At 44.0% G+C, this 15,948-nt stretch overlaps 1 protein-coding gene across 1 annotated transcript in view; it reads right to left on the reverse strand.

Moving 5' to 3' along the window:
• Positions 1–316: 316 nt before the first annotated feature.
• The window catches only part of GPR39 (G protein-coupled receptor 39), an 81,360-nt gene continuing 65,728 nt past the window's right edge, over positions 317–15,948 (reverse strand). The window contains exon 2 of the mRNA XM_086465930.1: positions 317–840. Within this exon, the coding sequence (XP_086322056.1) occupies positions 317–840 (524 nt within the window). The remainder of the gene's footprint in view (positions 841–15,948) is intronic.

Genomic DNA, 15,948 nt, shown 5'->3' on the forward strand with positions numbered 1-15,948 from the left:
TCTGTCTCCTCCTTTCTTCAAAGACACTGCAATTATATTCTGTTTGTTTCCAAATCCCTGTCAACAGCAAGGGACGATCAGTGGTTGTGGGGAGAGAGGGGCTGATATTTTTGGCAGCTAATGAATTCAGTTAGCAGATTGAATTTCCAGTGTGCACTTAAAAATCCCAGCAGCAGAATACAGAACTCCTGCTCTTTTTGCATAACTGGAAACAAATCCATCTGTGTTACTCCTTTTACGATGTAGTCAATTCCTCGGTCATTTTAATTTCCAAGTCTTTAAGTTCATTGCTAATCGTTAACTTTGCCTTATGAAGTCATACTTGATGTTCACAAAGGCCGTTCTGTGCGTCTGGACTGGGCTCGGAGCTAGTCCCTAGTGGCACTGCTTCCGAGCTGGGCTCTAGTGGTTCAAGACCTGGTTTCTGTGGACTGCGGTCAGGCTTGGTCTCATGCTGAAAAGTACTTAAGAAAACTTTGTTATTGCCCCTTGTAGAAGAACTGCGCCTGGACGAAATGAAGAGCAGCGGGCGCAGAGACCGGCTGCTCCTCGCGCTGGAGCTCAGGTTGGCTCTGAGAAACTTCTCCTTGTTGGCGTGCTGTATCGTCAGGCGGCAGCGGAGGACCTGGAGAAACACGCTGCGGAACTGCTGAGAAGAGATGTTGTACAGGAGGGGGTTCACCACCGAGCTGAGGTAGAAGAAGATGTCGGCGATGGGAAGAAGAGTGATGTATGCTCTGAAGTAGGGGACGGTCCAGTCCTGCTTTGGTTTAGCAGCAGCCATGATCCTTCTAACCTGGTTTGGCATCCAGCATATTGCCAGCGTGGCAACGATTAGCCCTGGGAACAGAAAGAGGAAGAAAGAGGTGTGCGTACATGGGGGAAAAACCATGAAATACTTAGGATCAGTTCTGCACTTACTTGTTAGGAAATAGTACCAATTTTTCAATGTTTTGCTTGACAGCTTTTTATGCCGGAAGCATTTTTTTGTTTGTTGTTTTTAATACCTGTTACAAGGTCATTGTGGCACATGCCCTGACAAAGGACTGCAGAGTGCTTAGATAGTGTTTCTTTGTACCTATTGTCATTTATTCGTTTTGAAAGCGTTCTTTCATTGATATCTGTATCCTTGGAAAGAATACATTTTTATTTTGGTTTGTGTTCTTACATTTCTTATGTCTTTCCCTTTACTTTGAAAAACAAACAAAATAAATAGAACCTATAGCCATATTAGATCAGGCAATACCCAGAAGAGATCAGATTCTTGTTTGTACTTTACAAAAAAGAAAATGTATGCGTAATAATATATTTCGTGTTATTTTTGGTAAATTTCCTCTTACAGAAGATATTTTTAAGTAAAAATATGTATCAATCTTTTTATGGTAATTAAGATACGTTGGGCTTTTTAAAAATCAAATTCCAGTGGAATTAAATTATGAATGTAAATGAGAAAAACCCAAGCCTAGTCATGAAAGTGTAAGCAGTTTCAGATTATAAATTATGCTTTAAAATGTGGTATCTGACCATTTTGTATTTATATGTAAATATAAATACATGTTGCTGCATCACTAATGGCATTAAAAAGAGGGTGACTTAAGTGTTGGATGTCTGAAAATTCTGCCTCTGCAGACCGGCGTTGACTGGGGTTGCAGCGCTGCTGCCGTCGTCGGAACGGCAGCCCTGGAGAAGCGTGTGGGTGCCCCTGAGCAGGCTCTGCTCCCGGGCAGGAGAGGGAGCAGGGGAAGGGCTCTCGGGTCCTCGCTGGCATCCGCCGCCACTAGTGCACGTAAGCGCTGGAAAGCCTGACATCTTGCGTGAAATTCCAGGTACACAAAGTAACTGCTCTCAGTGCTCCCCCCAGCAAGCCTTCCTTCTGAAACACAACACAGCCACCAGTTTACTGCTTCACTTTGTTTTGCTCTTTGCAGGAAACGTGCCTTATATGAACACTTAGAGGGAGCAGAAGTTGCAGGTTGGCTTCCCTGCTGCAGAGGCACAAACAGGAGAGTACCCTGATGGGGCACCACTTTCACTTCCACTAGACTTTTACTACATTGTTAATCTCCCCTAATGTCTAGGCTCCTTTCTCAGTAGAAGCACAGAAGTATTTTAATTGTCACCTGTCTAGACTGTCAGATTGCCCCCACTGAACAGATCACGGTAGGAACACAGTTCTGCAATACTGGACACTGGTTTGTCAAGCCAGGAAAATGACAATTCACTAGTGGGCAGACAGGAATGTAAGGGGGAAGGGGGGCAGAACAGAGAAGAAAGATTTTTTCGTAACTTTGAAACTGCCAGGGCTTAAGCAGGGTATGGCCAAGTTCTCTCCACCACCACCCCTAAGCAAAGAAAAGGTATGAAATGTTTTGTTTTGTTTTGTTTTTTAAGAAATTAATTTTGTTAGTGAAAGCTATAATTACTTCAACATATTTATGATCTCACTGAATGAGTTGCCAAATAAAAATTGTCTTTTTGATCATTTGCTTCTGTAATCTCTTAATGTCACAGTGATTTTGGTAGGATGGGAAGCAGCGTACTTTAAACTTACAGCACTAGATTAAGAGCCCTGGAAGGCTGTTCTTAGTAGCAAGTGATGAAGCATTTCCCTTTGCCATTTGCTGTTCCTTAACCGCCGTAGCTCTCCTCACTCACGGCCTCTATTCTCAGTCCCGTTCCTACACAGTCCCTTCCCCTTTGCTGGGCTGCCCTGCTCTTCCCCTGCCGCCTTGCCTCACTTTTCAGTACCTGTTGCGGCTCTGTCAAAAGCTGAGCTGAATTGTTCTATTAGTCCTGCAACTTTTCTAGCTTTCAGTGCTTTTTTTTCTCCGCTGTCGGCATAACAAATACAGGGATCACACTCCTGGCACAGACCAGCAGCAAACAAGGCGCCCTGAGCCCGTGACTTGTGATGGGCCATATGAACAAGGCAGCGAAGGGGGGTGGTGGTGGTGGTTGTTGTTGCTGTTGCTGCTGCTGCTGCGCTGTTGTGGCTTTTCCTCCTGTGCAACTGAAACTGCAAAGCCCACAAACGCAGGTCTGCAGAATTGTTCTCTCAAGGGAAAAGAAAATGAGCTGTACAGTGTAATTTTTTTGTTCTCAGTTAGAAACAGGATACTTCATCACGCTGGTTAATAGTTTCCTAGAGTATGAACGCTGCTGTGAAAAACTGTGAACAAACAGTGCGTGCATTCAGTTTTAAGGCTCAAATGCAGTGCTCCGAGATGTCTGATTTTTTTGCTTGTATCTGAATTCTTTACCATTGACCTTTCTTTTTAGTTCAAATTGCCAAATGCTTAAGGTTTCCCCGTACATTCTTCAGACACTTTTGTTCCGGGGAACTGAGTATTTCGTCATGTGTACGGCAAGTGAAAAATGAGCTGCCTGTGCCCTTGCACAGTGCGGTGAGGTTAGTCTTTTGGGGGGGTGGGAGATGTCTGTAAAACATTGCTGTTTTCCAGGATGAGCAACTGTTCATTTTTACACTTGGAAAAAAATGCTTGTTGATTCAAAGGAGTTGCACCGTGTAAATAAACATGCTGACAAGTTCACAATATTTTTTCCAACTGTTCACACTTGGCATGGTGGTATGAAGTAAACCGAAGCGCATCAGAAGGAAAGCTTTATGTTCAGACCTTAGCATGTTAAATATTTTGACTGAATCACTGCTGCCATCAATTTGAACTTGTACACAGGCCGTACAAGTTTGTGTTGTGCTGTGATGTGCAGAAGGTGCTTGAACAACGTATCAGCTTGAGTGTAAACCAAACTGCATCGTACACCAGTACTGATGCATTTTTCCCTTAAGCTTGCTGCCTGCTAGGAATTAAACTTCGCATTTCACCTCATATCCAGCTTTCCCTTCCACCCCTTCTTATTAAAGTGAAAAAAGTGAGTAGCTCCAATTTTTTTTCCCCCCTTTTTCCTGACTACTGTGCTGTAGTGACACACTAGATGAGAGCAGAGATTTATCTTCCGTGGAATAATGATGTTTATAAACAAAGTAGTGCCATGGTCCGGTGATCTCCATTACTGGTGCTTGAAGTTTCCAACACACGTTTGAATCACTCGGTTTAATCATCAAAAGTGCATTAGCCCATGCCAACAGAAGCCAGGAGCCCCTGTGTTATCTAGGTGACTACGTGTAAGTGGATACATCTCAATCTTTAAGTGTTTGAGCTTACAATTCATTTAACATTGATGTAGATATTTCAAGGTACCAACAAAAAAAAAAAAAAAGGACATTAAAAGATCCTTGACTAAAACCACTTTATAAAGCCAAGCCTTAAACCAGCCACAAAATAGTTTACCCAAAATAGGAATTGCCACATTCAACTACTATTCTAATCTGAAAAAAAAAAAAAAAAAAAAAAACCACCCCAAACCTCTTTAAAAATAAAACATACAAATTTAACAGTGATTTAAATTTGAGAATTGTTACCGTAACTTCCCAAAAGTGGATCTTGCAGTATTAATTCGTAGTATGTGACAAAGGCTCATTTATGTAGTAATAGAACCCTAGCATTTAAGTGCCAATAATATAAATATGCATTGCTGGCACAGAATAAGAGTTTGGCAGTCATCTGTCCCTTAGCAATACTTTTTTATTGCTCGGAACACTCCTCTGGGCCATAGCGGGCTGAATTAAATTCATTATGAACTTTATTGGGAAGGAATTTAAACACACGCAAATGGCTGGTAGAGTGGAGAGGCCTTCCTTCTCCACCCTCCCGCATTCTGCTTGTTCTTCTATTGAATATATTTTTGTCTTTTCTTTTTTCTGCACCTGAGCACTTAAATCTGTCTCCTTTTATAGTCCAACATTTCCCCTCTATCCTGGCCACTGCCAGCCGCCCCACAAAACTTGGAATTGTCTACAAAAACTATCATTGTTACTAGGAAATGCCAACAACCTGCTTTATTTGGCTGCCATAGCCCATTAACCGAGGCTGTTGGGGTGAGCCCATGTACATACCTGCTCCTCTGCCCATGTCACTTAACCCTGACCGCCCTGGTGCATCAAGGTCTGCTGGACTCTGCTGCTCCTCTCATCATAGTTAACCTAAGCAGTGTTACACCTCAAACTTTGCTTTTCTGTGAGTTAATTAATAGCACAAAGGCAGGTTCTCAACATCTGCTTGTAAACTGACATTTAAATGGCAATTGTCGGTGGAATATAAGCATATGGTTACTGAGTTATGAGTCAAGTGCAAGCAGTGATGCCGTTGGTTCAGAAGGAGACTTTTTTTTAGTGCTCATTTCACATTGGCATACTTAGCCTGACTATACTCAAAGGTATAACGTGACACTAATGTCCTATGCCTTAGTCACAAATTCTTCCAACCATGCATTGGAGGTACTGGCTCCCAAAAGAGGAAAATACTGAGACCATCCCTCATTATTCAGTTTACCATCATAAAGCAATACTAACCATGAGGAAAGCACTTGGTCCCGATTTGATTCTTCTACAAACGGCAAGCAGACTTTTTCACTAATCAGGTTCTTGATGGCCATAATATCAGTCATTACTAATTCAGGAGAATGAAAAAAAGGCAACGACTCCCGTATTAATTAAGAATGTTACTTTCAGGAAGTGGGCTTTTGGCATGTATTTATCTTATGTTTATTATTTTAACCAGGACTCAAAAATCTTGCTTTTCATTAGAAACAGGGACATAAGTTATTGGTTTATTGTCTTTCCAGCTTTTAAGAAAAAAAGTCAAGTCACAAAACACAGTCTTCAATCACTGAGATGACCTTCCCAACTGCAGATCAATGCAGTGCTGTCTTCCAGCATCCGCAGCTGCTCCGTGCCTCTGCTGCTGCAGTTGTCTGCATGTGAGCCGTCAGCTACCATATGCTTATTGTCTGCTGACAATTGTCCTTTAAATGTCAGTTTACAAACAGCTGTTACTTTCATTGCTGCGAGTCTGACTTGTGAGTGCAGCAGACACCAGCCAGCATGATACCCAGTGGCCGTTGGCACTGCTCAGCAATGCTGTTGGCGACGCAGACTGCACTCCCTCAACGGTGAGGGAGACTGGAGCACCTCAAGGACGGGACTGTCTTCTCGGCTCTCCAACCTCAAGGATTCCCTACCAGTGCCTCTTCTGGCAGGTAAGAGTTTGGAGAAGTTTCTCTGGCCTACCAGCAGCTGGGTAGAATTTCATACCCAAACTTTCAGCTTTTAACAGCTTCTGGTGACTGTCTGCTGTTCAGCCACTAGCCAGAGCAACATGTGCCTCAAACCCCTATCTCTCTGACCAACAGCAACTAGCTGTTGATGAGCAGAAGGGTGCGCAGGGGGTGGGAGAGGGGAGCCTACCTTTTGCTGCTGCTGCCTATCTGGTTGTTGCCTACCTCTTCAGCTCCCTTTAAGGTCAGGAGGTTCAAAAGCAAGATCCAGAGAGGAACAGCGGCATTTCTTCAGTGCTTCTGTGGAGCTTACAATGTTTCTGCCTAACTGCCAGAGCTGGTATTGCCCCATAAGTGAGTCCCTATAGCAAAAATCATGTGCTACAAGGCCTTCATAGATCCCAAACAAGTCTTGTGACATTCAGTGCTGTCACGCCTGCATCCTTTCTGTGCAGCCTGCCCTCACCGTCTAGCTAGGAAACCTCTGTCGTCTTGTTCTCTAAGATTTAGAATCAGGATAAACCAGCAACGGGACAGATAAGAAGGTGATCCTTCAGGCACAGTGAAGTGGCCACACTCTTCTGGCCCACACAGACTCGCTCCTTGGAACAGCGCAGGTGGCCCAAATAGGCCATTGCGCTCCCTGTGGTATTGAAGTGCCCACCAATGAAGTTCCAGCTGGCATGCAGATGCAGGGTGCCACACGTAACGCAGGCGTGAGATAAGCTTGCCACAAGGTTCCTAACAGATCTGCAGGTGTCCCCCATTCAACGTTAACAGCATCATTTCGTAGGCTGTGATTCACAGCTGGATCTCAGAATCAAAGTCCTGTCAATTTGTGTCCTGGACTCTGCGCTACACCTCTGAGAGCTGCTGTTGAAAGTAGCTCTTTCTTGGTTACAGACTTGCTACACGAAGCACCACCAAGCAACTAGTCTATAAAACAGAAGTGGTGGTTTTGCTGCCCCTTCCACTAGTGACAGTTAACTTCACATTTCCCCAAAATCAATCGCGCTATGCACTGTATTCAGTGCACAGCGTGTCACAACCATCAATAAAGGTTTTGCTTGAATGAGGACTGCAGTGTGCTCCATGGGCAGGATAAAGCATCTGATGAAGTTTAGAACAGGAAAAGAATACTGATATAAACCTCTCTTTTCCCTCTCAACCACATGCAAGTTTCTTCCACTGAAGGACAAACATTATAATAATAATAAGCACATATTGATGTATGTTGAGGTGAATATAAAAATGTATTAACCTGAGAGATAAGTATTGATACTGCTTTGTCTGTGTCAATATTTAGTTCAACGGACAATAAATTTTGATATTCACTGAAACAAGTCAATATGTGCATTGCCACATGCATTTTGTATAAGCTCAAATTATTCAGCAACTCTGTTCCTTTTATCCTCAACTTTCAGAATCACAGGTTTGCCTTTCAAAAATGCGTTTCTGGGAGGGAAGGAGGCAATAAGTAAACTGTCACCTACTCAGGCAGTAACTACAAGGAGGAGAGAAGATGTGGCCAGTGTATATCTCCCAGTGATTTCCCCATCAGAGTTTTTCTAACCACCAGGGAGATCTGCAGGCTCACTTTGGGATCTGGCTCTGGACCTGGGCTGGCTGCTGTGTGCAGCCTCCTCAGGGACCAGGTGTTTCCTCATCGTTGCGCATCAGCAACTTGCCGCCTTTGCTGTGGAGCCACCTCGTGTATAGACCACATACGCAGGGGTTCCACTGGCAAAGCAGAACTGAGAGAAAATCCAGCCCCTGCTCCTGCCTGTGCCGGTACTGCAGGGATAACAAGGACAAAGGAGGTAGCGAGACAGCATTTTTGTCACCAGCACAAGCAGGCAAATCTCCAAGCGCTCACAGAGAGACTCTGGCAAACACACCACAGCCCTTCTCAGAATGGGTTTAAACTGAACAGAAGCCAGTAGCGAACTAGTTATCTTTACAAATACTGCTGGAAGGATTAAGCATATGGCCTGGGACAAACAGTTGAAAACCAGCTCTGCTCAGCTGACATCTGATCTTGTCAACAGCTTCCAGCAAAAAAACGATGGACCAGCAATTCCCAGAGCCTTCAGAGGGATATGGGTCTATCATTATACTCCTGTTGGCCTCAAGGGTGTTGTACAACAAGGCCACATCTCATTAGCAAGCACAGTTGGGTGATATGCCAGTTCTGTCCCACAAAGTGGTGCAATAAATGAAAGGCACTGAGAAGAACCAAACTGCCTCTTGGTGAAATAAATGACCCAAACCTACAGGGTTTTAATAAATACGTTGCTGTTCTGTTACACCTAAAGTCGTCTTTCTTCCATTAATGGTCTTGCTAGATCACAAATGCTAAACCAATGCATGCATTCTTCCCAGAAACAGCCATTTTTTCCTCAAAACAGCAGTGTGTTCAGGTGTGCAGCAATGACAAGACAAGGAATGGGTTTTTTTCCTTATTAAAAGCTTCCACAGATAACTGGAGTTGTCAGACGTATTGAGAAGAATTTCACACAAGTATTTCCCAGCCTTGGCATCACAAAACCACCTGCAGCTGCTTTTGGTACTTCATTTCACAGGTGACTACATGCCAATGTGAATCATCACTAAGACCCAAGAGATGTTAGCAGAACCTGAAGCGTACGTCTTCTCGCTTGGATTGGATGATGCTTTCCTCCCACCTCAAACACCCTTAAGGGTGCTACAAGATTATTAGGTTGCCCAGAGAAGCTGTGGCTGCCCCTCCCTGGCAGTGCTCAAGGCCAGGCTGGATGGGGCTTGGAGCAACCTGGTCTGGTGGGAGGTGTCCCTGCCCATGGCAGGGGGGTTGGACTAGATGGTCCCTTCCAACCCAAACCAGTCTGTGATTCTGTGGTCACTGAGACCAAATTGGCTTGTCAGAGGTTTTGGCCCAGTGTTGTGTCATCAAGTCAAATCAACGACACAACAGAACAACAGCGTGCCCACAACTCCTCTCTCCGGTTGAAAGCCTGGCATCACCCAACGGTTTGCTCAGTTCAGGACCTCCCTGCTCTGCTGCACACGTTTCTTCTCCTTGACTGACAACAAAGAGCTGCTCTGGGCTGGACGCAGCACAGCAATATCACATCAGCTGCTCAGTGGCAAAGGGTGAAGCAAATGTTGTGTTTGCAGCAACCTGATCTCTAATAGAAAATCACGCTGGAGGAACCTGCCCAGAACACCTGCACTTGCTTGCAGAGTAATGATGCTTCAGTCACCATTACACTTCAGTCCTCTACAACTGATAAACAGCGTATTGGGTTGAGGAACACGAACATTCCCATCAAACAAGAAGTAGATTATGAGAGGTTTACATGGAGCTGAACCAAACTTTCGAGTCTGTGTTTCATTGATCCATCCAGCTGGGACTTACAGGGCACTGCAGTAAAATCTTTTCTGACTCTGCAGAATTAAAACGTAACAGCTTCCGGGGATCCCATCACACGCTCTCCACAAGCAATGGCAAACAGCTTTTCAGAGGACCAAGCTCTTTCTGCATTGCACTGTCACTTAACAGCCCTCAGCCATTAGGTAGAGTGATACTGGATGCATCAGAAGTTGTCAGGGGAACAAAGATATGCAGACTATAATTAGTGAGGACATGAGCGTTAACAGTTTTACTTCTTAGCAATCTAAAATATCTGACAATTATCTTCAGTTCTTAGCAGGGTCAATTTCTGCTTCTCAAATATTTTTAAATACTGCAATTTCACAGTGCAAACACTAGAAAAAGCTAAAAATACTAAAGGAAGTTTCAAGACAGAAGTATCGTTACTGAACATGAGCAGCCTGTCTGCAAAACCCTGCTTAAAGTCATGATATGCTTTTAAAAGCCACACAGGCTCATACATTCCCAGAGGAAATCATGTTAGTTTTAATACTTTGTATTGGGTTTGTGTGGCAAAAAGTTTTGGTGGTGGGAGGCTACAGGGGTGGCTTCTGCTAGACTTTTCACTGTGTCTGACAGAGCCAATGCCGGCTGGCTCCAAGATGGACCCACCGCTGGCCAAGGCCAAGTCCATCAGCGACAGTGGTAGCGACTCTGTGATATAGTATTTAAGAAGGGGGGGCGGGGGCGGGGGGGGGGGAGGGGGAGGGGAGCAGGGGAACTTCACAACACCAACAGCAATTGCAGCCAGAGGGAGGAGGGAGTATATGGGAGAGAACCAACTCTGCAGACATCCAGGTCAGTGAAGAAGGAGGGGAAGGAGCTGCTCCAGGCACCTAAGCAGAGATACCCCTGCAGCCCGTGGTGAAGACCATGATGAGGCAGGCTGTCCCCCTGCAGCCCATGGAGGTCCATGGTGGGGCAGATATCCACCTGCAGCCCATGGAGGACCCCAAGCTGGAGTAGGTGGATGCCCAAAGGAGGCTGTGACCCTGTGGGAAGCCCGCACTGGAGCAGGCTCCTGGCAGGACCTGTGGCCCCATGGAGAGAGGAGCCCATGGTGGAGCAGTTCTTGAAGAACTGCAGCCCGTGGGAAGAACTCACACTGGAGAAGTTCGTGGAGGACTGTCTCCCACAGGAGGGAGCCCACGCTGGAGCAGGGGAAGAGTGTGAGGAGTCCTCCCCCTGAGAAGGAAAGGAGCAGCACAGACAGCGTGTGATGAACTGACCACAACACCCATTCCCCGTCCCCCTGCACTGCTCAGGGGGAGAAGGTAGAGAAAATTAGGAGTGAAGTTAAGACTGGGAGGAAGAGGGGGGGAGTTAAGATTTGGGTTTTATTTCTCATTATCCTACTTTGATTTGATTGGTAATAAACTAACTTCATTTTCCCCAAGTCGAGTCTGGTTTGCCCATGATGGTAATTGCTGAGCGATCTCTTTGCCCTTATCTCAACCCATGAGACTTTCATCATGTTCTCTCTCCCCTGTCCAGCCGAGGAGGGGAGTGATAGAGCGGCTTTGGTGGGCACCTGGTGTCCAGACAGGGTCAACCCATCGCATAAAAACTGTTATAGAGACAGTAACACATTTATACCCACCGTTACGCACCAACAATAGCACCTTTGAAAACCTTGCCCACACGAGTTCCCACCTTTAATGGTCATTTATTTCTTCTGTTCATTATGTTAAAAATTGCACTTCAAATATGCGTTTATCTTGCTCTGCAGCTTTAATCTTCTCATCTCAAACTTCATCTTGGTGCTCCTTATCAGCTACAATTCAGTCTTAAATGCGCAGAACTTTACACAAAAATGATGGTTTAGTCTATGATACTGTAACTGGATAACTCATTTTTGAAGTGGAGTGCTGAAGCAGCATCCCTGCAGCATGGTGAGCCCCCCGTGGGCGGGTTAGCTTTAGGTCACTACGCCAACACACCACAGCGCTTTTCTAGGGACCCCAGCTCTGTGAATGAAGCAAGCTGGTCGCTGCACAGCCAAGGCTGCCAGAAAACATAAAAGCTCATAGGAGAATTTCATATAGTCCCTTGTCAGCTTTGGTGCTTTCCCTCATATAGGTGGGTAAACAGTCAGGAAATCGTTACACCTTACAGTAAATACCAACTTGGCATTTGAAGCAATGGTTGGTTGTCGCATTCAGGTGCCCATCTCATCTGGTTTGTCAACAAAATCTAGCACCTACTTCTGAGTCATTAATTTCCATTCACTACAACAATTCTTCAGTAAAAACATAAAAGAAATTTTAAATCAGGGCTAATTTGGCAAAAGGAAGATCAAGAATATCGCAGAAATGTACATAGATTCAGCACCAGAAGACATACCATGGCAAAATAGACGTATTTTAAATTGATCATTTTCAGAAATTTTAACATTCTAGCTGTCAGAAAAGACATGCTTATTGGAAACTGTTATTTTGGCATTGAGAAAGTATTTTCTACTTGTCCACTACTATGGACACAAATGTATAGAAGGGAACAGGTTTAGTTTTTATTCATGCTTCTTCCTTGCAAAACAAATTCTTGCCGTGGTTGCTTTGATTTTCTTTTAGAAAGAGTGAAGACTTGTTTTCTTTCTGCATTGGTGAAACAATGGGAAAAATACATCTTCCATATAAATCTCATTTAAATTCCGTGTTCTAACTAGCAAACACAATTTGGAATCGAGAGGGTTTTTGTTTTTACATTACAAAATCAGCCGTTGCAACATTAAACAGCTCATCTATTGTAATTCAGCGGGAGAAATCATTGAACAATCAACTGCAGAATACAAATACAGAAAGACGTTATATTAGCTCGGCAAATACCTAAGATACTTGTGAGCTCCGCCAGAAAGACAAGCTTGAGCTATATGTTATATGGAACTGATCATCATAGGGGAATCAGCAAAGGTTTTTCCAAACAAGAGAGGTATTATCAATCTCCAAGTTAGGTTTTTGTATCAAAAACTCTCAAATGAAGAAAAATTGCTGTTTCGTAGCAAGTGAGATGAAAATGGAATTATTGATGCACAAACGATAGCAAGATCATGCTTGCCAGCTGCTTTTAAAAACAAATGCAATTGCAGTTATATTCAGTGGCCTAAGTGAGAAGAGAAACCGAAGTAAATTGCCATAAAAATTACATGCAGTTATCCAAATTCTACACCAAAACCTGCAGCAGGAAACAGGATCCAGGGTGTGGAAGGGCAGAAATGCACCAAGGCAGATGTAGCACCAGTGGCACAAAGGCTGACAGCTCAGTGGCTGAGCTTTGGGACTGAAGGCCAATTTATTGTTCTCCTCTATCCCTGAGGAAGGTGACTGTGTCAGTCCAGTAAGATACCGGTATCTCAGTTTCCCTTGATGGGAGGAAAAAGAGCTAGAGTGCTGCGTTGGAGCAAATCTCCCGTTTCTTCCTCCACCCCGATTTACAGTCTGGCCACAACAGTTATGTGTCTGGAGCTAATCTCCGCTGCGTATGGCTTGCCGTTGTTACTCTTCTATCATAACATAATATATTTTCTGTATTTATTGATGTGGGTAAGGCTGTCTGTCTCGATCACAAGGTATGTTTCTGTCGAAGGAAAGGCGGGTGGATGCTGCAGAGTGGTGTAAGAGGGCAGTAGGGGGAACAAGGCTGTTGCAGCAATCTGTGGGTAAAAACAGGTCCCACCCTAAACCAGCACATGGGAGTCACTAGTCCCCAGGAGCTAATCCTCACTTAAAATCATCCCGGAAAGCACCTACACAGCCCAAACATTTCTTTTTACCCACTATAAATCTGTCATTGGCAGGTGAAAGGCTGCCTGAAGGACACTCACGTTCTTCTAAACACACCAACAGCCTCCTCTTTCTGACAACAGCGAGCCGCCTTCTGCTCTGAACAGATTCCTCTTCTTTTCAGAGGGAAAACAACAAACAAATGCGGTCAAAATGAAAGCCAAAGTTTCAAGCATCTGCAGAACCAATTTGTTTTAAGGTTTAAGGAAGATCATAATCTGCAGGAGAGTCAGGAAGACTTTCTTGCCTGGAAACAGTGTCATAAAAAATGAAACGAGGTATTTTGGGGTGGCAGACGGCTATTGTTGGAAAGGCTGGGGAGAGGGGGAATCTCCGATTCAGCCGTCTCCAACATAGCCATAGTGGCAATTCCAGTGCCGCAGGTGAATGAAGACTGAATTCTAGTCTGACTCCGTGAAGTGTATCCTGGCTATCATGTTAACAGTGGGAACATAAAATAACTATTACACAACAAGGCAGTTTTATTCTTCAATTTAGGCCTAACATTTGATAATTTGGATCAAAGCCTTGGGTGGTGGTGAAGCTACTTGAAACCACACTACGAAAAATGTCCTGGCCAGACATTGCTTGTTTGCAGTTTCCCTCTGAGAAGACTATTCAGGGAGCAGTAGTATTTCCATTGCAGCAAAGTCTCTTCTCTGCTAACACCTGAATCTCCTTTTATTTACATTTCAGAGCTGTCCAGAGAATCGCAATGAGTGCAAACATGTCAAAACCTCCTTTCTCAAACCTTTTCAAGGAATATATACAAGATAAAGAGTATTCCTCCCCCTCACCACAACCTTGGCAGCAGCCTAATTCAAAGTCTGTGAGATTCAAAGCCTCCCCGTATCAGGTGAGAAGGCAAATGTGCTTTGCGAAATGGCATTCAAATAAATACCTGAACAGGGATATGCCGAGCACTTGGGCACCATTTGGTTTGGGAGCCTTGTGTCTGTGCTGTGATAGTTGCACTTTGCTTTCAGATAGCTGCTGGGGACTTCCAAAACATCCCAGCTAGCTAGCACGCAGCAATAGCTCACAGCAAACGTCAGACAGCATATCTTCCTCTCCTCCGCAAGTGCAATCTCAGTCTTGTATCTCAGTATTAGTAAAAGTTGTCAACTCATTTTGTTGTATATAATTTATTTGAAGTAAACCCCCTTACAATGATTTTTAACTTCAGAAAAAAACCAGTGCGTGTGCCTTTCTTTATCCAAGCCATACAGGGTACATTTTTGCTGGCCTTTTAACTCCCTTTTATTTCCTTGAGGTGAATCCACAGCTAACTGGAGTATTCCAGCTGGAATTGGCGCATGCAGCTCGCTCTATCTTTTGTAGCACCTTTCCAAGAAACACTAAGAACTGTAAGATATTACTGCAGACCTGAGAAAACTAATTAAGCCAGAGCTCCAACTACCCGACAGCTTGCTCTCTCCCTCTCTCCCAGGAAACACAGGAACAAGACAGTGTTTTTTAGAGGAAACCCTATAAACAAAGAAGAGGAATCACGATGTGGCAGTGCATTTGATTCAATTATGCCTTTTTTTTTTTTTTTTCGTAAAAATCTGGAATCTGGTGGTAAATACAGTGTTTCCTGGAGCACAGTGCAGATGCAGGGGATTTTAGCAAGGACTAAATCTACCCTACTGTAAACTACAAAACACATTTCTTGTTCCAGCCTCATGCAGCTGGCTCCAACTTTGGGCACAGAGCACCACAGTGATGAAGAAAAGACTTTTACAATAACCCTTTCACATTTAATAAATATGTGACTATGAAAGAGAGAAAGAAGATCACTAAATATCGTTATTCACAGCAACTGAGAGGGCAATTATGAGCATTTGGGAACTTTCCTATGCATTTATATAGCACCTTAAGTTCAACTGCTGGTCTTCAGTCTGACCCGTACCATGACAGAAATAGATAATCCTATTGCTTTTGACATTGCTACGTAATTAAGTAGCTGCTCTGCCCCCATTAACATAGCTATATCCACTAGACTTTCATTTCTCACCCTCTTTCCAGAATGGCCTCTTACTTTGAAATAAGTTTTTGTACTCAGACATACTGACTAAGGCATCTTGGGAAGAGAGATTTTTTAGATACCACCTTCTTGAGCTTTGTAAGGTTTTCACCTACTAACAATGAAACTCTTAACTCCCAAGAGCTAATATAACTAATTCTTAAAATATTCAAGATTAAGAGATTAAAACAAAAAGTCTAAATCATCTTCTCATGTGGCAATTAACTTCTTTAACCAGTAAGTCATGTAGCAAGACAAGCAGTTCTCTCCTAAGATGTCAGATACCTCCTTGAAGTCAGAGAGCCAAGGGCCTAGACTTGGTGCTACAGCGAACCCTGGCCAGCTGTGCTGTGGGCAACAGGCTGCCCTTACAAACCCTGCCTCCCACCTCTAAAGTCAGGGAAAACGATTTTTGGTGGCTGCACCAACATAGCCTATTACAGCAAAAACGCAGCAGGAGATCTGCTTTGGGGCACTGATGGGATCCTCGATCTCTTTACTAAGGCAGCTGAACATGCAAGGTCCTCTAATTTGCTGCCACACACTAAGCAAATAATGTCACCTGATTTGCTACAAGAATCTTCCGCCTACAGAAT

The sequence above is a fragment of the Leptosomus discolor genome, chromosome 5, assembly GCF_034619465.1.
Source record: "Leptosomus discolor isolate bLepDis1 chromosome 5, bLepDis1.hap2, whole genome shotgun sequence".
NCBI lineage: Eukaryota > Metazoa > Chordata > Aves > Leptosomiformes > Leptosomidae > Leptosomus > Leptosomus discolor.